The following is a 23,394-nucleotide window of genomic DNA, read 5'->3' on the forward strand; positions in this document are numbered from 1 at the left end:
CAGCTTTAGGAATCTTCATTGTAGTCGAGAGCAAAAGGAGCTCCTTTTTGGTTCCTCTAAGGCCAATCAACTTTATTAGCATTGATCCCCAAGGGACCAGGGAACGTACTGATATTGAAGAAAACATCAGTCCCCCTCAAGGTTGATCATCAATAGGAGGCCATCGGGACTGACTACCATCTAAATTCTTCCCAATACATGTGAAAGATTTTGCTGCATTAGCACCAGCATCGAGAGATTCTGGTGCTGAGGAAAGGCAGAGGCTTTGTTTCTTGCCAGAACACAATGCCAAGAGTAGAGATGTTGATAATGGTCATACCACCTCCCAAAACATTTCCTCAGAGGACTACTGATCCTATAAGGCATCTGGAGGAATCCAGTAGCCTTCAAGGGTTCAGGGTCCAGCCACTAATATACCAGTACAGTGTTGCCTGTTCTCATGCATCCCAAGCAGCCATGGCATCAGTGATCTGCCAGTAGCAGTTGTACAAAATAATCTATCTGACAAGACTTGCTGTAACAACACTGCCAAAGGAGGTTCAGCCAATCTTGAAGTCTGTGGCTAGTCATGGAGGCATAATGCTAATGCTGAGGCAATGAAAGTCATCATCAGTTTATTGGTACCATACCAACTACTCTTATGCATTAGAAGAGGATATTTTGCCAAGACTCCGGGCTCCCATCACTTCCATAGACAAGAAGAGCCTTCACAGAGCTTCATCTGCTAATCAAGTGTACGCTTAGTATTTTCCTACAGAATTTTTCTGATACAGAGAAGTCTTTGGAATCTGCATATGGATTAGAAGACTAATCAGGAAAAGTCTGCTGGTCTCCTCTCAGTCCCCTCTCATTTATGGAAAAGGAGGAAGTCTCTGCTAGCGGACTGATTTTTGATAGGAATATGGTAGAGAAATTCAGTGTACGTTAGAGGAGACAGTTGAGCCTAGGGCAGACACTTTGCATATGTTTCAGTTCCTGGACTTCAATTCTCCCCCCCTACCCCCACCCATCAAGGAAAGCATGACAGTGTCCATTCACAGCATCCTTAAGGTTGTGCAAATAAGAATATGGGAGACTCCCCCCCCCCCCCACACATACAAACCTTCCCCTGTGAAACTTGTGAACAAGAAAGCTGACTATGTATAAACTCCAGAACATTCCTGGATTTGAGAAACACCAATGACCAAACTAGTAGATGGTGGTTGAATCCTGCTATCAAAAAAAGCAAGCTAACTGGACAAGAATACATTCTTCCATGCCCCCTGGAAGGGATGTATGTACCCTGTACCATCTTGGGAGGAAAGTTTATCAGAACAGCATATTCACCTCCCATATAGCTACTCACCAGCCCTTCATGGGCTAATATATATGAAACTTTCTTGGCAAGGTAGGTCTGCCATGGTTTGTTTTTCAAGGGAAATGTGATGACCTTGGATCACTAGTGGCAAGGGAAAGGAGTATAAAAACCATGTGGGCAAGTTGTCCTACAAGTTTTTCTTGATGGCATTGAGAGCTTCTGCCATGGTTATTGGTACCTGCTGACTCTCATTGCTGCGAACTTTGAACCTCAGATATAACACGCAAAAAGATCTTGCTGATGTGCCCTGCAAGGGAGATAATCTCTTTAGAGAAGGTCAAGGGGTAGTAGATCACATTGAAGGTCACTATGCTGTACTTCAATCCTTTTCTGCAACCACTTCTCCCTCTCTCCATATCCAGGAGATATTCGAATATGATGCTGAGGAAATGCTTTTGTTTACTGTAGAGGAGTTATTCTCCACCTCCTTGGTCCCATCAACAATAGGGATCTCTCTTTTATCCCAGAATCAGACGGTCTAAAAGCCATATCTAGCACCCTAGGCAAGCTCATTAACTGGATTTAGGCAAACATAGCCAGTATTCTTGTATCTGTTCCAGAGAGCCTTCCCTTTGGGGGGAAGGCTAAGGTTTTATGTATAACCTCAGACACTTAGGTTTTCAGCATATTTTGGAATAGTTATAACCTACATCTATTGGAAATCTTGCCAGTTTCCCTACCAAGAGTATGATCAAGTGCTCAGCCCCGGGATGCACTTCCATAAAAACTCTCCTTCCTCTTAGACCAATGCAGGTGAAAGAGGGAGGGAATTTTGCTTTCTGTTGCTGACTCTGCCTTACACTCATGGGCCTTGAACAAATTCCTTATAAGAGAAAAGTTCAAAAGGTTTCCCTGGGCACCTTTTGTTTTTAGGCCCCTTGTACCCCTCCCAAATTAGCATATACCAGCCATCAACAACATGGGGGGGGGGGGGGATATAAGAAACCAGGGCTATGTGCATATTTATTTATTTATTTGTTACATTTATACCCCACATTTTCCCACCTATTTGCAGGCTCAATATGGCTTACACAGTACCGTAATGCCATTCGCCAGTTCGGAGAAAGTCAATTGTTTATTTACTTACCAAATACAGATACAATTATAGTTTCTCTTGAGAGATCAGTACAGTTACATAAAAAGATGTTCACTGTGACTGCGTCTCTGAAATACTGTTCTGAGACGGCAGCTTATATCATTTGTTTCAGACAATGATTTACATGACTTTTTCTGCAAATTATCCTTCTCATAGATTATTATCTGGTTCTCACCATCTGCTTTACTAAACCTGTTAAACCACATTCTTCCTTTTGTTTACACCAGTTTCTTTCCCAAGCCTGCTTGCCCGTAAGGGTATCATAATAGATCATAAATTCCAGAGTCACACAGACCTATCTCTGGCCTTTTGACCCATTCCATAGTGCATGACTGTGCTCATAATTCTGCACTTTAATCCTTTTCCTCCAGAAAGGAGACTGGTTGTGCTGCTAAAATTTAAAGAAGGTTATACATACCATCACAGTCAAATCACAGTGAGTTTTTGTGTGTTTCTTCCTGTTCCTGAGCAGGTAAATATTGTAAGCTCTCTTGCACTTATCTCTTTGCCTGTTAAAGAATTGTTAACTCAACCTGAGGTATTTTTCTTGTCTGACATTGGTTCGGCAGTATTCAGGATGGAGAAGGTGCTTCAGGATAATCATGCTGCTTTGGCTAGATTCTCAGAAGCTGCTTCTTCCAAACTGTCTAAACATGACAATAGTTTGGATATAATTGAACAGTGTTAGCGCCTTTCATGCTGCGCTTCAGAGCCGTTACTCAGCCAGCATTAGTCACGCAAAACAATCCTCTCAACTGTATCTTTAAGAAACTCTGACAGGTGGATTAAGGACTATAAAACAAAGAACAGAACCAAGGAAGCTTCCTTTGGGGAAAAACACAAGTTTATTCTATTTTCCCAAGATTAGGAAAAATAAGGAATAAATATAGATACAGTATAGAATAGAAAAGAAGAACATGTTACAGAAAATGAAATTACAAATGGAAAATGGAAACAGGACATTCTTTCAAACTTGGGAGCCAAAAGAGATGTACACTGCCCACCCTCCTATCTGGCAGAGAAATATTATATAGTGTTTCTTTTCCCTTTCAATACAAAAGGAGCACAGGAAGGAGGAGGGTTTCTCTCACCCCCTTAATTAGCATCACAGTCAGTCAGGCTCCTATCAATAAAGAAATACCTAGCATCTGTTTACATTTCCTTTGAAGATGCAGTTGGTCTCTTGTCCAAATGTTTCGGATATTATATCTCTTCTATTCATCTTTACAGCTTTTCTCACACAAGAGTATATTTCTCAGAACTTTTGATCTATTTATCTTAGTATATCCCTTTATTCTTATTTTTATTCAAATTCTAAAAAGAGGAGGCAAGAGTTAATTACTTTCCTTCTGACAGCCCAGGTCATTCTTATTCTAAAGACAAGAGTTAAAAACTGCTTCCCTTTAGAGGTGTTACATCTCTCTGTCAGCTCAGACCCTGTGTTTATGTCATAACATAGATTCTCTTGTTTTACAAGGAAATGCATAATAAAGAAAGCTACAAGAGCTTCTCAGAGAAGTTCAGTTGCCTCTCCTTTGTGAGATACAGTATTGATCTTTTGTTTTAGACAAAAAGATGTCTTCTGCAAGTGTTATGTGTTATGTCCTCTTATGGTTACAACAAAAAGAGTAATTCTCTCCTGGATTGAAGTAGCCTTACTTCAAAGGGCATGGGAAAGAATTCTGTCTCCTGAACTCCCTGGGGCCTGACCATATTCAATGGGAGAGATCCTGGGCAATCAGGTTCAATCACCTGACTTGGCAAGAGGAGGGGTAGAGTGTAATTGCTATTCCAGCAAGTTTTCCCATGATTAGAAAGAGAGAAACCTTCATTTCTCTCTGTCCAGAAATATGAGGAATTAATTCTATATATTAAATAATTTGAGGCCTTCCGCTTCCTACAACAACAGCAAGGACTGAGACTGGATTCTCAGTTTAAAACTGTTCAATCTGCAGTCTGTGTGGTTACAAAGGATAATTTGTTAATTCATATGCAGATGGAATCTTTGGAAAACTCAGCTAGGGCACGGAATTTGTGATTGTTACATTTTCCTGTAACTCAGTATTTGTCTCCCACTTGAGAGATGTACTACAATTTCCTAACCCAAACTCTCTGATAACATTTATTATTTACCTAAAGGAGTAAAGCAAATAAGTGGTCTTCTTTATTAATTACCTTTCATTCTGAATAGAGTAAGTTAGCAGTGAAGAGTCGCTGGACCTGGGTGGCTGGAGGGGGGGCAGGGGGAGAGGAGGGTCGCTGGACATGGGTGGCTGGAGGGGGGCAGGGGAGAGAGGAGGGTCGCTGGATATGGGTGGCTGGAGGGGGGACAGGGGGAGAGGAGGGTCGCTGGGCATGGGTGGCTGGAGGGGATTGCAATGCAGGAGGCCCGGCCGGGTGGCAGACGGAGGGGGGGGGAGCAGCGGTGACCTCGGGGGGGGGGGGTGGAGGGGGGAGCAGTGGCTGCGGCAACCTTGGGAGGGGGGTGGAGGGGGAAATGGTGGCACCCCTGGGGGGGTGGAGGTGACCTCGGGGGGGGGGGGTGGAGGGGGGAGCGGCGGCGACCTTGGGGGGCATGGTGGCGAGGGCGGCAGGGGTAGGGCCTCGTGCTGGTATCGTGCGGTTGGTCAGTGCTGCGTGTGATGTCAGCCTGATCTACGGAGCCTAGCAGACCAACTCCGAAGAAAGCCACGAACACAGGCAGCAAGAATAGAACGTTGGAGGTGAAAATTATTATATAGGATTGATCCCATACAATTGGAATCTTTTTTTTTTTTTTTTTAGTGAATAAGCTAGTTAAAGATAAAGTAGAAGGTGAGGGATCTATTGGAAAAGTCCATAGTCTGTTCTTGAGATAGACTTGAGGGAAGCCACTGCTGGCCCTGGGATTGGTAGCATGGAATGTTGCTACTCTTTGAGATCCTGCATGGAATCTTCTCACTCTTTGGGATTCAGGAATCTTGCTATTCTTTGAGATTCTGAATGGAATGTTGTTACTCTTTGGGTTTCTGCATAGAATGTTGCTGCTATTTGGGTTTCTGCCAGGTACTTGTGACCTGGATTGGCCACTGTTGGAAGCAGGATACTGGGCTAGATGGACGATTGGTCTGACCCAGTGTGGCTATTCTTAAGCTCTTATGAATGTGGTTGGAATTGTTTGATTAACATCAGTTGTAGAAAAAATGTTGGTGTCTGTTACTACCTGATTATTTTATTTTGATAATGGATGTTTTTCTCCCAGTTGATTTGCAGCTTATCTCCTTGAAGTGGGCTATATGATGTTTTGTTTGTATTATGTGATTAGCTTTTTTTATTTCTTATCTTTTTTTTTTTTTTAATTGCAGATAATTTTCTAATAAAAAATCACAGTGAATTTTTTTTAGATTTATAATAGAAGAAACACTACATTTAATATTGCATTCTGCCTTTTGGCCTAGAGTCTACACCTTGCATATTCACAAAATGCCTAGCTTTGGTAGCAGTTCATCTAATAAAACTGTGTTTCCCAATTTAGACCACTACTAGTGCATAAGTGCATAAGTATTGCCACACTGGGACAGACCAAAGGTCCATCAAGCCCAGCATCCTGTTTCCAACAGTGGCCAATCCAGGTCACAAGTACCTGGCAAGATCCCAGAAAAGCTCAATACATTTTATGATGCTTATCCCGTAAATAAGCAGTTGATTTTCCCAAGTCAATGTAATAATGGTCTATGTCCACACCCTTTTTAAACCCCACCAAGCTAACCACCTTTACCACATTCTTTGTCAACGAATTCCAGAGTTTAATTACACGTTGAGTGAAGAAACATTTTCACTAATTCGTATTAAATTTACTACTTTGTAGCTTCATTGCATGCCTCCTAGTCCTAGTATTTTTGAAAAGAGTAAACAAACAATTCACATCTAACCGGTCTACTCCACTTATTATTTTATAGACCTCTATCATATCTACCCTCTGCTTTCCACATAGGGAAGCCGTTCTATCCCCTTTATCATTTTCATCACCCTTCTCTGTACCTTTTCTAATTCCACTATATCTTTTATTCAAGGTGCGGTCGCACCATGGACCGATACAAAGGCATCATAACATCCTCACTTTTGTTTTCCATTCCTTTCCTAATAATACCTAACATTCTAGTTGCTTTCTTAGCCGCTGCAGCACACTGAGCATAGCATTTCAACGTATCATCAACAATGACGCCGAGATCCCTTCCTTGGTCGGTGATTCCTAATGTGGAACATAAGTACCTCTTCAACCGACTGATTAAGAGCACATCTCAAGGAGCCATAGAATCAATGACCACAACCATCCAGCTGTTGGAATGATTTAGGTTTGTCATAAATTACCCTAAATCCCACTGTTGACTATCTCAAGTGAAATTTATAGGAGCTCTGCTAGACATGACTCGGGCAAAAGCCTTTCTTCTACTAGAAAAAAATCACCTTGGTAGCCATGGTGAAAAACAAATATCAGCATTATTAATCTTCTGGCTGCCCACCAAAACCTCCTAATTCTCCTTGATCATTCACTCATTATTGCAAGATTAGATTTTATTTATTTATTTGTACATTTCTTATACCATCTTTCAAATAAATACCAAAGCTGTTTACAGTAGATTAGATTAATTAGCATCCAGAACGTTAAAAAAAACAACAACACTTAAGTGAAACAAAAAGGAAAGGGAAGTGAATTGCACAACAATTGTTTCCAAAGACACTGTTTAACCAGAACACACAAGTTACATGTTCTTACTTGTTCCTAAAATTCTAAATTATAATACTTTATACATTAAATAATTGCTGAAATAACCAAGTTTTCAGTCCTTTCTTAAATTTTTGATAGGAGTATTCTAATCCAAGAACAATTGGAAGAGAATTCTAATAAGTTGGAGCTACTGTGATAGTCTTTTATATGGAATTCATGCAACTGATATCCGACGTCTCCAGTGTTCAGAACATGGCAGTTAAAGTAATTATAGATTCAGGCAAATTCGATCATGTTGCTCTATTACGTGAAGAGCATTGGTTCCCGGTAACTCATAGAATTACTCATAAAATATTGATGATAGTGCATAAAGTTCATCACTCTGGATCCCCACTATACCTTTTCCGAGCGCTTATTCCATAGTGTCTCTCCAGAATCCTCCGGTCCTCCCAAGCAAACTTACCAATTGTCCCACAACTTTGTTCTGATGTTGTCCGTACTAGGATTTTCAGTGTCATTGGTCACACTTTATGGAATGATTTACCTACCCACCTCAGGATGGAACAATCCTTAGCAAATTTCAAGGCTGATTTAAAAACTTTATTTATTGATGGCTTTTTCCCCTAAATTAATGTGCCCAGAATAGACTGGCTGGTGACAGTGCTGAAACTGGTTACTGACTTTTAGTTAATGACTTTAAGCCATTATTTAAGGTGTTGTTTCTTTCATAATCTCTCCCTCTCTCTTGTTTTCTCTTTCCTGTACTATAATGGAGTTCTTTTCTTTCTTCATTTATGGTTTTTAATATTGTACACTGGACCATATCTCCAAGATGCTCAGCTTTCGAGAAGCCATACAAGTCACCCAACAGCTCTGGCACTCTGTTTTGGTGGCTTGTCTAGTCAAATCCATCTCTTTCATGCTTATCATGATTCAGCTAAAGAATTCAGCCTTTTGCTTTCTTGCTCCATCTTTCTGGAATGCTCTTCAAGTATCACTTTGGAAAGAGTTGTTCTAGGCTGCGCGATTTGGTTTGCTATTCGCTAAAACACTTACGAATTGTATCAAATATTATAGGAACAATTGTACAGGAATTAGAGAGAATTAAGTCTTTAATTACTCACCCACCATCACAGCATCAGACATCAGTTTCAACAAACTTACAAAATCTAACATCAGTACCTCTGGTAATTCTTCCTCCTTTCTCTCTTCTTTATCTAATTAGTCTAATTACTTATAATTACCAGAGGTACTGATGTTAGATTTTGTAAGTTTGTGAGGAACAAACTTTCTTCCTCCTTTCTCTCTTCTTTATCTAATTAGTCTAATTACTTATAAAGTTTGTTCTCCGAGGACAAGCAGGCTGCTTGTTCTCACTGATGGGTGACGTCCACGGCAGCCCCTCCAATCGGAATCTTCACTAGCAAAGTCCTTTGCTAGCCCTCGCGCGCGCACCGCGCATGCGCGGCCGTCTTCCCGCCCGAAACCGGCTCGAGCCGGCCAGTCTTCTTTTGTCCGCACTCGGTACGGTCGTATTTTTCGCCGTGTCGAGCCCCGGAGAGTCGACCTCACGCGTCCATATTGTTGAACGTGTTTTTTCTTCATAAAAGCTTTCCTTGTACTCGGGAAGTGCTCCGGAACCCCTCCACCGGGTTTCGTTTCAATCCTCCCCGTATTTCCAGCTTTTGGCCCCGATAAGTTTTCTTTCGTCGTCGGGGTAGGCCTCTTTTCGGCCTCGGTCGAGATTTTCTCCCTCTAAAGTTTTGGTGCTCTTTTTCCGTCATTTCGGACTTTGATTTCGCCGGCGTGATTTTTCCGCCCATGACATCGAAGCCTTCCAGCGGCTTCAAGAAGTGCACCCAGTGCGCCCGGGTTATCTCGCTCACTGATCGACACTCGTCGTGTCTTCAGTGTCTGGGGGCCGAGCACCGCCCTCAGAACTGTAGTCTGTGTTCCCTGCTTCAAAGGCGGACTCAGGTAGCGAGACTAGCCCAGTGGAACGTTTTGTTCTCGGGCTCTTCGTCGGCATCGGCACCGGGATCTTCGAGTGCATCGACGTCGTCAGCGTCCAGACCATCTTCCTCGGCCGCCCTTGCATCGAGTGCATCGAGGCATCGGGCCTCTGCATCGGCGCCGAGACATCGGATAGCTGCATCGACGTCGGTGGTACCGGGACCCTCGTCTGCTGATGTCGTCGGACGGTGGTGCATCGTCAGGAGTGCAGGTGAGGGCTGTCCATTCCCCTGCTGGTGGCGGTGAGCCTTCGGGTGGGTCTCCTCCCACCCTGAGGGCTCCTGCGGTACAGCCCCCCCGAGACCGACCTTCTTCGGCCTCGGCCCCGAGGAAGCGACGGATGGATTCTACGTCCTCCTCGTCGGTGCCGGGGAGCTCCGGTGACATGCTTCGGAAGAAGTCGAAGAAGCATCGACACCGGTCTCCTCCCCGCGTCGGCACCGAGAGCTCTGGGTCGCCGAGGGATTCGGCACCCAGCAGGCATCGGCACCGAGAGGACCGCTCACCCTCTGTCCAAGAGGTGTCGATGCGCTCCACTCTGGACAGCCCGGAACAGCCTCCTCGCCCGGAACAGGTCCTGACGTCGACGCCTGCATCGACCTCACAGCCTTTCTCTGCAGCCGCTCTAAACGAGAGCCTCCGGGCCGTTCTCCCAGAGATTCTGGGAGAGCTGTTGCGCCCTACCCCTCCGGTACCGGCGGTGCTTGCGCCTCCGGTACCGTCGAGCGTGGCGCCGGCTGGCCCATCGCCCAGGTTGAGGTCCCCGACGTCGGTACCGCGTGCGGTACCGGCAGCGGCCACCTCCCAGGAAGGCTCCCCGACTACGTCGGCGGAGGGAGCTTCGCCGATGCGGGCGAGGGAGTCTACCTCTCGACGCCCCCATCGTGGACGTGGCTCCACTGAGTCGAGCAGGGCGAGGTTGCAGACACAGGTTCGTGAACTTGTGTCTGACACCGAGGGTGAGGCCTCGTGGGAGGAAGAGGAAGATCCTAGATATTTCTCTGACGAGGAGTCTGAGGGTCTTCCTTCTGATCCCACTCCCTCTCCTGAAAGACAGCTTTCTCCTCCCGAGAGTCTGTCTTTTGCTTCCTTTGTCCGGGAGATGTCTACGGCCATCCCCTTCCCGGTGGTTGTGGAGGACGAGCCCAGGGCTGAAATGTTTGAGCTCCTGGACTATCCTTCTCCACCTAAGGAAGCGTCCACCGTTCCCTTGCACCATGTCCTAAAAAAGACATTGCTTGCGAACTGGACGAAACCCTTAACTAATCCCCACATTCCCAAGAAGATCGAGTCCCAGTACTGGATCCATGGGGACCCAGAGCTGATGCGCACTCAGTTGCCTCACGACTCTGGAGTTGTGGATTTGGCCCTAAAGAAGGCTAAGAGTTCTAGGGAACATGCTTCGGCGCCCCCGGGCAAGGACGCTAGAACCTTAGACTCCTTTGGGAGGAAGGCCTACCATTCCTCTATGCTCGTGTCCAAGATCCAGTCTTACCAGCTCTACACGAGCATACACATGCGGAACAATGTGCGGCAGTTGGCGGGCTTGGTTGATGCTCTTCCCCCTGAGCAAGCCAAGCCTTTTCAGGAGGTGGTCAGGCAGCTGAAGGCGTGCAGAAAATTCCTGGCCAGAGGAGTTTATGACACTTTTGATGTTGCGTCCAGGGCCGCTGCTCAAGGTGTGGTGATGCGCAGGCTCTCATGGCTGCGTGCCGCCGACCTGGAGAATAGAATCCAGCAGCGGATTGCGGACTCGCCTTGCCGTGCGGACAACATTTTTGGCGAAAAAGTCGAACAGGTGGTAGAGTCTCTCCACCAGCGGGACACCGCATTCGACAAATTCGCCCGCCGGCAGCCTTCAGCTTCTACCTCTACAGGTAGACGATTTTTCGGGGGAAGGAAGACTGTTCCCTACTCTTCTGGCAAGCGTAGGTACAATCCTCCTTCCCGACAGCCTGCGGCCCAGGCTAAGCCCCAGCGCGCTCGCTCTCGTCAGCAGCGTGCGACTCAGCAAGGCCCCGCGGCGCCCCAGCAAAAGCAAGGGGCGAGCTTTTGACTGGCTCCAGCAGAGCATAGCCGACATCCAAGTGTCCGTGCCGGGCGACCTGCCGGTCGGAGGGAGGTTGAAAGCTTTTCACCGAAGGTGGCCTCTCATAACCTCCGATCAGTGGGTTCTGCAAATAGTCCGGCAGGGGTACACCCTCAATTTGACCTCAAAACCTCCAAATTGTCCACCGGGAGCTCAGTCTTACAGCTTCCAGCACAAGAGGGTACTTGCAGAGGAACTCTCCGCCCTTCTCAGCGCCAATGCGGTCGAGCCCGTGCCATCCGGGCAAGAAGGGCTGGGATTCTATTCCAGGTACTTCCTTGTGGAAAAGAAAACAGGGGGGATGCGTCCCATCCTAGACCTAAGGGCCCTGAACAAATATCTCGTAAAAGAAAAGTTCAGGATGCTTTCCCTGGGCACCCTTCTCCCCATGATTCAGCAAAACGATTGGCTATGCTCTCTGGACTTGAAGGATGCCTACACACATATCCCGATACTGCCAGCTCACAGACAGTATCTGCGATTTCAGTTGGGCACACGCCACTTCCAGTACTGTGTGCTACCCTTTGGGCTCGCCTCTGCGCCCAGGGTGTTCACAAAGTGCCTAGCTGTGGTAGCAGCGGCACTTCGCAGGCTGGGAGTACACGTGTTCCCATATCTCGACGATTGGCTGGTAAAGAACACGTCCGAGGCAGGAGCCCTGCAGTCCATGCAGATGACTATTCGCCTTCTGGAGCTACTGGGGTTTGTGATAAATTACCCAAAGTCCCATCTTCTTCCAGTGCAGAACCTCGAATTCATAGGAGCCCTGCTGGATTCTCGGACGGCTCGCGCCTATCTCCCAGAGACGAGAGCCAACAACTTGTTGTCCCTCGTCTCCCGGGTGCGGGCGTCCCAGCAGATCACAGCTCGGCAGATGTTGAGATTGCTGGGCCATATGGCCTCCACAGTTCACGTGACTCCCATGGCCCGCCTTCACATGAGATCTGCTCAATGGACCCTAGCCTCCCAGTGGTATCAGGCCGCTGGAGGTCTAGAGGACGTGATCCACCTGTCCACGAGTTTTCTCGAATCCCTGTATTGGTGGACGATTTGGACCAATTTGACTCTGGGACGTCCCTTCCAAATTCCTCAGCCACAAAAAGTGCTGACCACGGATGCGTCTCTCCTGGGATGGGGAGCTCATGTCGATGGGCTTCACACCCAAGGAAGCTGGTCCCTCCAAGAACGCGATCTACAGATCAATCTTCTGGAGTTACGAGCGATCTGGAACGCTCTGAAGGCTTTCAGAGATCGGCTGTCCCACCAAATTATTCAAATTCAGACAGACAACCAGGTTGCCATGTACTATGTAAACAAGCAGGGGGGCACCGGATCTCGCCCCCTGTGTCAGGAAGCCGTCAGCATGTGGACCTGGGCTCACCGGTACGGCATGGTGCTCCAAGCCACATATCTGGCAGGCGTAAACAACAGTCTGGCCGACAGATTGAGCAGGATTATGCAACCTCACGAGTGGTCGCTCAGCTCCCGAGTGGTGCGCCAGATCTTCCAAGCGTGGGGCACCCCCTTGGTGGATCTCTTCGCATCTCGAGCAAACCACAAAGTCCCTCAGTTCTGTTCCAGGCTTCAGGCCACCGGCAGACTGGCGTCGGATGCCTTCCTCCTCGATTGGGGGGAGGGCCTGCTGTATGCTTATCCTCCCATTCCTCTGGTGGGGAAGACTTTGTTGAAACTCAAGCAAGACCGAGGCACCATGATCCTGATTGCTCCTTTTTGGCCGCGTCAGATCTGGTTCCCTCTTCTTCTGGAGTTATCCTCCGAAGAACCGTGGAGATTGGAGTGTTTTCCGACCCTCATCACGCAGGACGAAGGGGCTCTTCTGCATCCCAACCTCCGGTCCCTGGCTCTCACGGCCTGGATGTTGAGGGCGTAGATTTTGCCTCTTTGGGTCTGCCAGAGGGTGTCTCCCGTATCTTGCTTGCTTCCAGGAAAGACTCCACTAAGAGAAGTTACTTCTTTCATTGGAGGAGGTTTGCCGTCTGGTGTGACAGCAAGGCCCTAGATCCTCGCTCTTGTCCTACACAGACCCTGCTTGAATACCTTCTGCACTTGTCTGAGTCTGGTCTTAAGACCAACTCCGTAAGGGTTCATCTTAGTGCAATCAGTGCATACCATTACCAAGTGGAAGGTAAGCCGATCTCAGGACAGCCTTTAGTTGTTCGCTTCATGAGAGGTTTGCTTTTGTCAAAGCCCCCTGTCAAGCCTCCTACAGTGTCATGGGATCTCAATGTCGTTCTCACCCAGCTGATGAAACCTCCTTTTGAGCCACTGAATTCCTGCCATCTGAAGTACTTGACCTGGAAGGTCATTTTCTTGGTGGCAGTTACTTCAGCTCGTAGAGTCAGTGAGCTTCAGGCCCTGGTAGCCCAGGCCCCTTACACCAAATTTCATCATAACAGAGTAGTCCTCCGCACTCACCCTAAGTTCCTGCCAAAGGTCGTGTCGGAGTTCCATCTGAACCAGTCAATTGTCTTGCCAACATTCTTTCCCCGTCCTCATTCCTGCCCTGCTGAACGTCAGCTGCACACATTGGACTGCAAGAGAGCATTGGCCTTCTACCTGGAGCGGACACAGCCCCACAGACAGTCCGCCCAATTGTTTGTTTCTTTTGATCCCAATAGGAGGGGAGTGGCTGTAGGGAAACGCACCATTTCCAATTGGCTAGCAGATTGCATTTCCTTCACTTACGCCCAGGCGGGGCTGGCTCTTGAGGGTCATGTCACGGCTCATAATGTTAGAGCCATGGCTGCGTCGGTAGCCCACTTGAAGTCAGCCTCCATTGAAGAAATTTGCAAAGCTGCGACGTGGGCTTCTGTCCACACATTCACATCCCATTACTGCCTGCAGCAGGATACCCGACGCGACAGTCGGTTCGGGCAGTCAGTTCTTCAGAACCTGTTTGGGCTTTAGGATCCAACTCCACCCCCCGAGGGCCCTGTTTGTTCTGTTCCAGGCTACACTCTCAGTTAGTTCGTAAATTTTTTTAGGTCAATTTCTGTTATGTCCTCGCCGTTGCGAGGCCCAATTGACCATGGTTGTTGTTTTGAGTGAGCCTGGGGGCTAGGGATACCCCATCAGTGAGAACAAGCAGCCTGCTTGTCCTCGGAGAAAGCGAATGCTACATACCTGTAGAAGGTATTCTCCGAGGACAGCAGGCTGATTGTTCTCACAAACCCGCCCGCCTCCCCTTTGGAGTTGTGTCTTCCCTTAAGAGTTTGTCTTGCTACATACTGGACTGGCCGGCTCGAGCCGGTTTCGGGCGGGAAGACGGCCGCGCATGCGCGGTGCGCGCGGGCGCGCGAGGGCTAGCAAAGGACTTTGCTAGTGAAGATTCCGATTGGAGGGGCTGCCGTGGACGTCACCCATCAGTGAGAACAATCAGCCTGCTGTCCTCGGAGAATACCTTCTACAGGTATGTAGCATTCGCTTTCCTCACAAAAAGGTCACAGAACAGAGAGAAGGCAGAGACAGAAAGAATGAATGAAAGAAAGATTCATAGCTGTAGAGAATTAGATTCTATCAGGTATGAAGGGGGGGGGGGGGGGGAAGCTGACCCCTTCGGGAAAAACATAGGCCATTGGACGGATCTGAAACTCTCTCTCCATGCCTAGTTTTTCAGAGTTCCTTTGTCAGCAGTGTGATTTTATAGGCTGTTGGGAACATCCACCTCTCCTCTACCTGGACCAATTATAGGGGCTGCACATGGGCTGCAGACTTGTAATTGGGACTTTCATATGTGCTGGAAGCTTGCAATTTGTCCTTGCCACACCTTATAACTTTTGTAACAGGATATACCAGGTATCTGAGTTGCCTTAGCAACATGAGACCCCATCAGAGCATGTGACCAGCCAGAAATTCCTTCATGTAGCTGATAGGAAAAAAAGAGTTTTAGGGGATGGGAAATAGTGCAATATACCTGAAATAAAACTTAATTATAGACAGAGTCCTCTTGAAGACATTTAAAGCCAACCTCGAAACATACTTCTTCACCGTGGCATTCAGAGCTGATGGTTCTGTGAAGCTATGGTCAGGGAAGTTGTGGTTGGCATTGGTGGCCTAATGTCTGTCCATCTTGTTTGCTTTGTCCTTATTGCTGTTTTCTCCTTCCTGTCCCAATAGAATTATTGTTCATATTTGTAATTTTATTTTGTAGTCTTTTGTAAACCACATTGTTTAAGTTGAAAGAATATATGGCAAATATAATAAATAATCAACAAAAAAAGTCCCACTCAAAACCAGAGAGAAAAAAATTAAAATAAAAAGGAAGGAAAAGCCTCAGAGCTCCAAGTCAACGAAGACCTAAAGAGCTAGATTGATCAAACAAACAGACCTACTCTTCATCATTGGCAAACACCTTCCATTTCAGGTGTATAGTCCCAGCATTCAAGACCAAAAATGAAAAACGCCCCAAACAGTGTCAAAAAATGTTAAACATCTTCATCTCAAAATAATATTCCAACAGTTAACTAGATGCACACTTATCTTGTCAGAACCAGTTTCGTTCGTCTCAAATGAACCAGCTTCTTAATTCAGACATCCTCCATGACCGACGTTGGCCAGCATTTTGCAAATATCAATTTTCTGGCTGCAGCATCAGGGTCAAGTCTTCTTTGGCTGTCAAGAAAACAAAACATCAAAAGAAATCAGGCTACGTGTGCAACAGTAACACCAAAAACATCATTGCACTTCCTTCTCTTAACAGCACTCACACTCCATGCTTCTAGCAGACGGCTCACAGGCATAAAGAAAAGATGATGTCAGATGCCAATAAAAATTTCAGCCATCAGTCTCTTTCCGGTTCCAAGGAGTTTGAAATAAAAATCCACCTCTGTTCCTGCCTTAATAGAACTTTCCTACAATCCCCTCCCCTTTCTAGAGGAGCGATCCACTGTAAGATAACACAACGTGGGTCACTAAAAATAAGGTTAGCTTGGGAACAGTGGACTGCCACTGGTAGTCCCCAGCCCACGTGTCTGCAGAGAACTTCTGTGTTCAGTCAATCTTATTGTCCAACATATGATTTACTGCATGGACAGATCAGGCAATACACTACATAGTCAGACTTGCATGTTGTTTTGGTCCTCAAATCATATTGCTTATTAGTGAGCAGATCAGTTTTTACTGCATTCACATGCCCCACTTCATCTGGCATAGTTTTAGTGATCTGTGCTGTGTTATCTTACAGTGGATCACTCTTCTAGAGAGAGGAGGTGATTGTACGAAAGTTCCATTAAGGCAGGAACAGAGGTGGATTTTTATTTAAACTCCTTGGAAACGGTGTGGGGGGGAGGGGGGTCTAAATTCCCGAATTGAATGGTGCCATTTCGTTTGAGGACATTTTGGAAGAGACTGATTGGCTGACATTTTTATAGGCATCTGATGTCATCTTTTCTTTAAAGAGTGCCATTTTGTTTATGGCTGTGAGCCGTCTGCTAGCGGCTCAAAGTGCGCGTGCTGTTAAGGGAAGTAAGTGCAATGTTTTTGGTGTTACTGTTGCACACACAGCCTGATTTCTTCTGATGTTTTGTTTTCTTGACAGCCCCAGAAGACTCGACCCTGATGCAGCAGCTGCGAAACGCTGGCCATCGTCGGTCACGGTGAACGTCTGAAGTAAGAAGCTGGCTCATTTGAAATGAACGAAACTGGTTCTCACAAGATAAGTGTGCATCTAGTTAACTGTTTGAGTGAATATTATTGTTATTTTTGAGATGAAGATGTTTGATGATATTTCACACTGTTTGCGGATGTTTTTGATTTTTGGTCTTGTATGCTGGGACTATACACCTGAAATGGAAGGTTTTTGCCAATGATGAAGAGTAGATCTGTTTGATCAATCTATCTAGCTCTATAGGTCTTCGGTGACTTGGAGCTCTTTGAGGCTTTTCCTTCCCTTTTCCTTTAATTTTTTTCTCTCTGGTTGTGAGTGGGACTTTTTTTGTTGGTAGGTTTGAGTTTATAATGAAACTAGTAAAAAAGCCCAGTTTCTGATGCAAATGAAACAGGGGCTAGCAAGGTTTTCTTCTGTGTGCATATGGGAGTGTGTGTGTCCCTGCCCTCTGCCCTCTCTCCCTTCCCCTCTGCTCTCTGTCCCCTCCCCCCTCGTAGTGAGTCGAGTCCTTCAGTGTTAAGTTTCCTGCTGTGCTGTGTTTGTGTTACAGAGATAGTGAGGGCTTCTGCCCTCTCTCCCCTCCCCCCTCTGAGTCCTTCACTGTTACAGAGAGAGCGATTTGATTTCGTGCTTTGCTGTGTTTTCCTTCACTGTTTGTGTTACAGAGAGAGCGAGGGCGGGGCAGACACTCATGGGGAAACCGGATATCTCTCCCCCTTCACACTTCCGGCTGGAGGCTTCATTTAGAACGTTGGCGGTGCCTTTTATATATAGAGATATCTTATATAATAAAACTCACCCTCAACGTTCTGAAGACACTGTCGTCACTTCCGTCACTTCCTTCAAGACGGGTTCGAAGGGTTTGTGGTGGTGAAGCCACCGAAATCACCAAGTCTCGGGGCCCCGCCCTCGCGTCAAACGTGACGTCGAGGGTGGAGCAATGGCGTCACACACCGAGGGCAGAGCAATGGCGTACGGTGCGTTCAGGAGGTGCGGAGCAATGGTGTCAGAATGACGAAGGGGTTGGTAGGTAGATAGGGAGGGAGAAGAGGGGGGGGGGGGTGTTGGGGAGGAAAACCTTGCTAGCGCCTGTTTCATTTGCTCCAGAAACGGGCCTCTTTTACTAGTAATAAATATAAATGTAAATTTTGCCAGATTTCTCTAACCCAAATTGTCCTGACCATGGGGATGCACCCAAATTTGGCTGGAGAACTCGTATAGAAGGTCTTTATATCCAGTGCCTCTAGTGTTCTCAAACTTCCTAGAGCGAAGGATGATCTGGAATGCTCTAAAGACTTTCAGAAAACAGCTGTCCAGCAAAATCATCCTAAACAATGAACAAGCAGGGAGGAAATTGACTGTTGCTTCTATACTGGGAGACTGTCAGAATGTGGAACTAGATAACCCCAGTCAAAAAAGTGGTGACAACCCAGGAAAGGATATTCAAACTACAGAATAAGAATGTTATATGTTCTTTGGATCTCATAATAATTAATTAATTATATTAAAAGTACTTCTATTCTGTAAACACCTATGCAATTCATTGCGGATAACAAGAGATAGGCATTCCTAAGAGCTTACACATTAAAATCTTAATAACACAGTATTTAACAATGTAATAATTAAACTTGTTATAAAACAAATTTTTTAAATAAGTATGTTTTCAGAACTTTCCTACGAAAAGCATGTGGGCAAGTCTGAGAGAAACAAGCAGCGAATTCCATATTGAAAGTCTGATAAAACATGGAAGATGACCATTGTTTAAATGATTTAACATTCTGAACAGCGGGAAAGCAAAGTTTAAACTGATGGCAAAGTAAATAAATGTTTCTGCCTCTAGAAAAATTAATGAAAGACTGCATATAAGAGAGTGCAAAACCAATAAAAATTTTAAAAATTGTTATACAGAGTTTGAACTCTGTTCATGCCTGAACTGGTAACCAGTTGAGTGTAAAGCGGAGAAATGTTATCAGCTTTTGAAACTGCGTAATTCAGCTGAATGGTTGCATTCTGAATTGTTTGAACTTTTTTCATAGAAGTCTTAAAAAGACCTAAATACACAATATTGCAGTAATATATCTTCAAAAATACTAGTGCTTGCATTAGCAAACAAAAAATGGGAGGTTGAAAAACTTTCTGATAACGCACAGTGTGTGAGCCTGACTGTAGGCAAAGTTATAGAATACTAGTAAAAAAGGCCCATTTTTGACACAAATGAAACAGGCGCTAGCAAGGTTTTCCTCGGAGTGTGTATGTTTGAGAGAGTGTATGTGAGAGTGACTGTGTGTGAGAGAGAGTGAATGTGCGAGTGTGTGTGAGAGAGAGAGAGTGTGATTCTGGGTGCGAGTGTGTCTGTGAGAGGTGTGTGTATGAGAATGAGAGTGTGTGCAAGTGCATATGTGAGACACAGTGTGAGAGAGAGAGAGAGAGAGTGTGTTTCACACAGATACAGTGTGTGCGAGAGAGAGAGTGTGTGTGAGACACACTCTGTGAGACTGAGTGTATGAGACGAAGAGAGTGTGTGAGTGACTGTGTGACACATAGAGAGTGAATGTGATACAGTGTGAGACATAGAGTGTGTGAGAGACAGTGTGTGACAGTGAGAGAGAGTGTGTGTGTGACAGAGATACCTCTCTGGTGTCAGCCCCCCCCCCCCTCTCTCTGGTGTATGAGCGTTACTGTGGTTGGTCACTTCTGCTTGTGACGAACCCGGAAGTACGTGATGGATACAGAGAGCAGGAATGTCTCAGCCATGCAGTCAGTTTCAGAATGTTGGAGGTGCGTTTTATTATATAGGACTAGTAAATGGAATGTTGGAGCCAGGAAGTTCTAGAATCCAGGCACCCAGTTATAGAACTGCCCCCTTTATCTGTCATTGCCTTAAGGCACCCAATTAGATTGTAGAGGGGCTCTAAGTACAATGCATATAAGAGCAGGGATAGGGGGCAACCCTGGTAGGTGCTTCGTTCAATTGGGAATTGTTCTGTACATGTGCCATTACTTGCCTTGAGTTTAACTAACCATCAACTTATCCCAACTGACCCTATACCACGCATCATGTTCCCATTATATATATGCTGTTGGTTCCTTAGCTATTCCCCAGGGCCTATTTTAAAAATTATTTTCAGGTTGCCTTTGTTCGTAAAAAATCTATGTCACCAAAATTACAGTTTATTTCTTGTTGGAATTCTGTTTTTGCATTTGTCCCCTTTTTCTATTAAAAGACAGATTTTAGCTAGGGCTTCCCACTAGTGAGAAGTATATATTCTGCTTGGCCTTCAGAGAAAACGAAGTTGCTTACCTGCCCATCTGCCTTCCTTAGGAGTATTTGCTATATATGGAACTGAGGTGTCCCTGTACAATGATGCCAGTGCAGGAGGACTGCATAGGAACAATTTATATAGAAGCTCTAGAAAGCTCTGGCAGTTTGACAGCTTTGTTTACATTTCTCCAGCCCAGGCTCCGTCAGATGATGTCACCCACTTGTAAGGACTTCCATCCTACTGTCCTCAGAGAACACCTGTTACTATCAGGAGAGCAAAGTTGCTTGCCTGTACCTCTCGTCCATACCCCTCTAAAGACTAGTGGGCTCCTTTTTAATGATGTTCATTTCCAGACTTTTTAGAATGAGTTTTGCTGTGTGTTTTTTTCAGCCCTGGATCGGGGATCAGATCAGGGACCTTCCACGTGGCAGTGCATGCAACTAGCCACCTAAGCCAGCAAGCCGGCCTATATTTCTAAATCTAGAATTTTGAAGAAAAGCTGGTCAAAAGCAGTACTGTTGCTGTACTCAGCAGCTCAGGTTTATGAGTATTGGGAATAGTTACTCTCTACTAGGACACTTCTTGGAGTTTTTGGTATGAAATAACTGCTTGTTTCTCAGACAGAATAGCTGTAATCCTGTGTGGGTACAGAGGAACTGTCAAAATCTCAAAAATTGTGGGTCATAAGCACAAAAGTACTGGAAGCAATTTCAAAAGCTCAAAAAATCCAAAATTGTGGAGGAAAAGACCTCAATAGTCTGCTGCACTCAGTGATTCTTTACAGAGACACAGTGCTCAACAGACAACCAACTCAACCGGTGGTGGGAAGCATGGCTGGAGGTTGGGAGGCGGGGATAGTGCTGGGCAGACTTACACAGCCTGTGCACTGAAAAGGATAGGTACAAATCAAGGTAAGGTATACACAAAAAGTAGCACATGTGAGTTTATCTTGTAGGTCAGACTGGATGGACCATGCAGGTCTTTTTCTGCCGTCATCTACTATGTTACTGTGTTACTATGTTACTATGTTACTATGTATCATTGGCCAAAAACCTCCATAGAATCAGTTCATTACTTTATTAATTTATTTTATACTAGTATATGAGGCCCATTTCTGACACAAATGAAACGGGCGCTAGCGAGGTTTTTGTCGGAGTGTGTATGTGTGAGAGTGACTGTGTGTGTGAGAGAGAGAGTGAATGTGTTTGTGACAGAGTGAGACTGCTGGGTGCGAGTGTGTGTGCTCTGTCCCCTGCCCCCCCTGCAGCCACCCAGCGATTCTCTCTCCCCTGCTCCCCCTGCAGCCACCCAGCGATTATCCTTTTTTCTTGCCCCCCCCCCCCCCTTATCCACCCAGGGATGCTGTTCTCTCCCCTGCCCCCCCCTCCCGCCACCCAGCGAGTCTCCTCTGTCCCCTGTTCCCCCTCCAGCCACCCAGTGATTCTCCTCTCTCCCCGGCTCCCCCCTCCAGCCACCCACCGATTGTCCTCTCTCCCCTGTCCCCCCCCCCCCCCCAGACACCCAGTGATTCTAGTTTTTCCTGTGGCCCCTCTCCAGCCATCCTCCATTTTCCCTTGTCCCCACTGATGCTCTTCTCTCCCTGGGCCGTGCCCCCCCTTCCAGGCACCCGGTGAATCTGCTGTCTCCCCTGCCGCATCGATTCGCCGCTGTGCACCTGCCCTCCCACCTGTGGTTGGTCAGCTGTTGCGTGTGACGTGCATAGGGTGAGCGATGCAATTCGGTGAGTGTCATTGCTCCGCCCTCGACATCATCACGTTGTTACGCCGAGGGCGGGACAGACACTCATGGGCAAACAGCGATCTACACAACTACAGACTACTTCAGGCTTCCGGCTTCATTAGAACGTTGGAGGTGCGTTTTATATAGAGAGATTTTGTACTGCATATTCTCAGTCTTTTATTCAAAATTCATTCCCTTTTTGCATGCAAGAAAAAGCGCACATTTATCTTATTCAGAAAAATCCCAGTGGGGTCCCGTTTCACCAAGGCTTCTTCAGGGGATTGAAATGTGCTGACTTAACAATAGTCTCCTTTAGCATTCAAACACGCCACTGCTCTCATCTTTAGCATTTTATTAACTTTTTTAGAAAATAAATTTTTTAAAAAGTAATGTCTCTGTGAAGAATTGCTTAAGGTCTTTTCCTCCATCATTTTGAATTTTTTGAGGTTTTGAAATTGATTGTAACAATTTTTTCAGATTTGGAGTGATTCATTTACTGTTTTTTCGTGGAGTGTTCTTTCAGTATTTCACAGAGGAACTGTGACAGCTGTTGCATTATTGTAGCTGTAACTAATCTTCCTGACAGGTGAGGGAGGGATCGATGGAGATGGAGATATTACACGTCCAGAAAACATCACAGCCTTTCGCAACTTTGTTTTAGATAACACAGAACGGAAGGGGGTGCATTTTTTAATGGCTGACGGGGTAAGTGTTTTTCCTCCTTGTCTTTGCTGCCTGTTCCCTCCTGTTTAATTGTCTGAATGCTTTTAGTGTTGCAGTTATTCAATCTGTAATGTTGGTTTCTGATAGAGTGTTTTTTTAGCTAATTGCTTAAACTGTGTGGTGATGTGTGTTTTGTTCAGGGTTTTTCTGTGGAGGGTCAGGAGAACCTCCAAGAAATTCTTAGCAAGCAGCTATTGCTTTGCCAGTTCCTCATGGGATTGTCGGTGGTGCGGACAGGTGAGTTCGCCCAATGCCTCTTTTACTGTTTCTCCTTCCTTTGAATTTCCTAGTCAGTTCATCTCTTCTAGCACATTCTAGCACCGTGTAGAGCCATATGTAACTGGTGTACAGGAGCTCCACTACATTTACTAAGTGACATTTTAGGCTATTGTTGAAAGGTAGTGACAGGCAGTGGAAATTAAATGTTAGGACTGGAATTAAGCACTCTGCTTACCATATTGAGTTCTAATCTCAACTCTACTACTAACACATGACTTTGGGCATGACAGTGCATCTTTTATGCTTTAGCTTTTAAATTGTGCAAAATCTCAGTTGCTCTGTTTCTTATGCTTTAGAGTAACTTAATTTCTATAGTCAGCCAGGGCTTAAAAAAAAAAATGCACTCCTTGACCTGCATAGGCATCCTTCTCACTCCCCTCCACTAGGACTGACCATCCACGCGATGCTGTGGAAAGGCTTGCCTGTCTGCTCAACATTCTCCAGCATGCTTCATGAAGTCCTCCCTTTCTCCCTGCCACACCCAGCCTGCTCTCCACCCT

General features: G+C 45.9%; 1 protein-coding gene across 1 annotated transcript in view; it reads left to right on the plus strand.

The window, feature by feature from the left end:
• Positions 1 to 23,394, plus strand: part of CMTR1 (cap methyltransferase 1) — a gene marked incomplete at its 3' end in the record, with an annotated part of 151,237 nt that overhangs the window by 80,595 nt on the left and 47,248 nt on the right. The window contains 2 exon segments of the mRNA XM_030195764.1: positions 22,479 to 22,597; positions 22,756 to 22,852. Coding sequence (XP_030051624.1) covers positions 22,479 to 22,597; positions 22,756 to 22,852 — 216 coding nt within the window.

The sequence above is a fragment of the Microcaecilia unicolor genome, chromosome 3 (assembly GCF_901765095.1).
Source record: "Microcaecilia unicolor chromosome 3, aMicUni1.1, whole genome shotgun sequence".
NCBI lineage: Eukaryota > Metazoa > Chordata > Amphibia > Gymnophiona > Siphonopidae > Microcaecilia > Microcaecilia unicolor.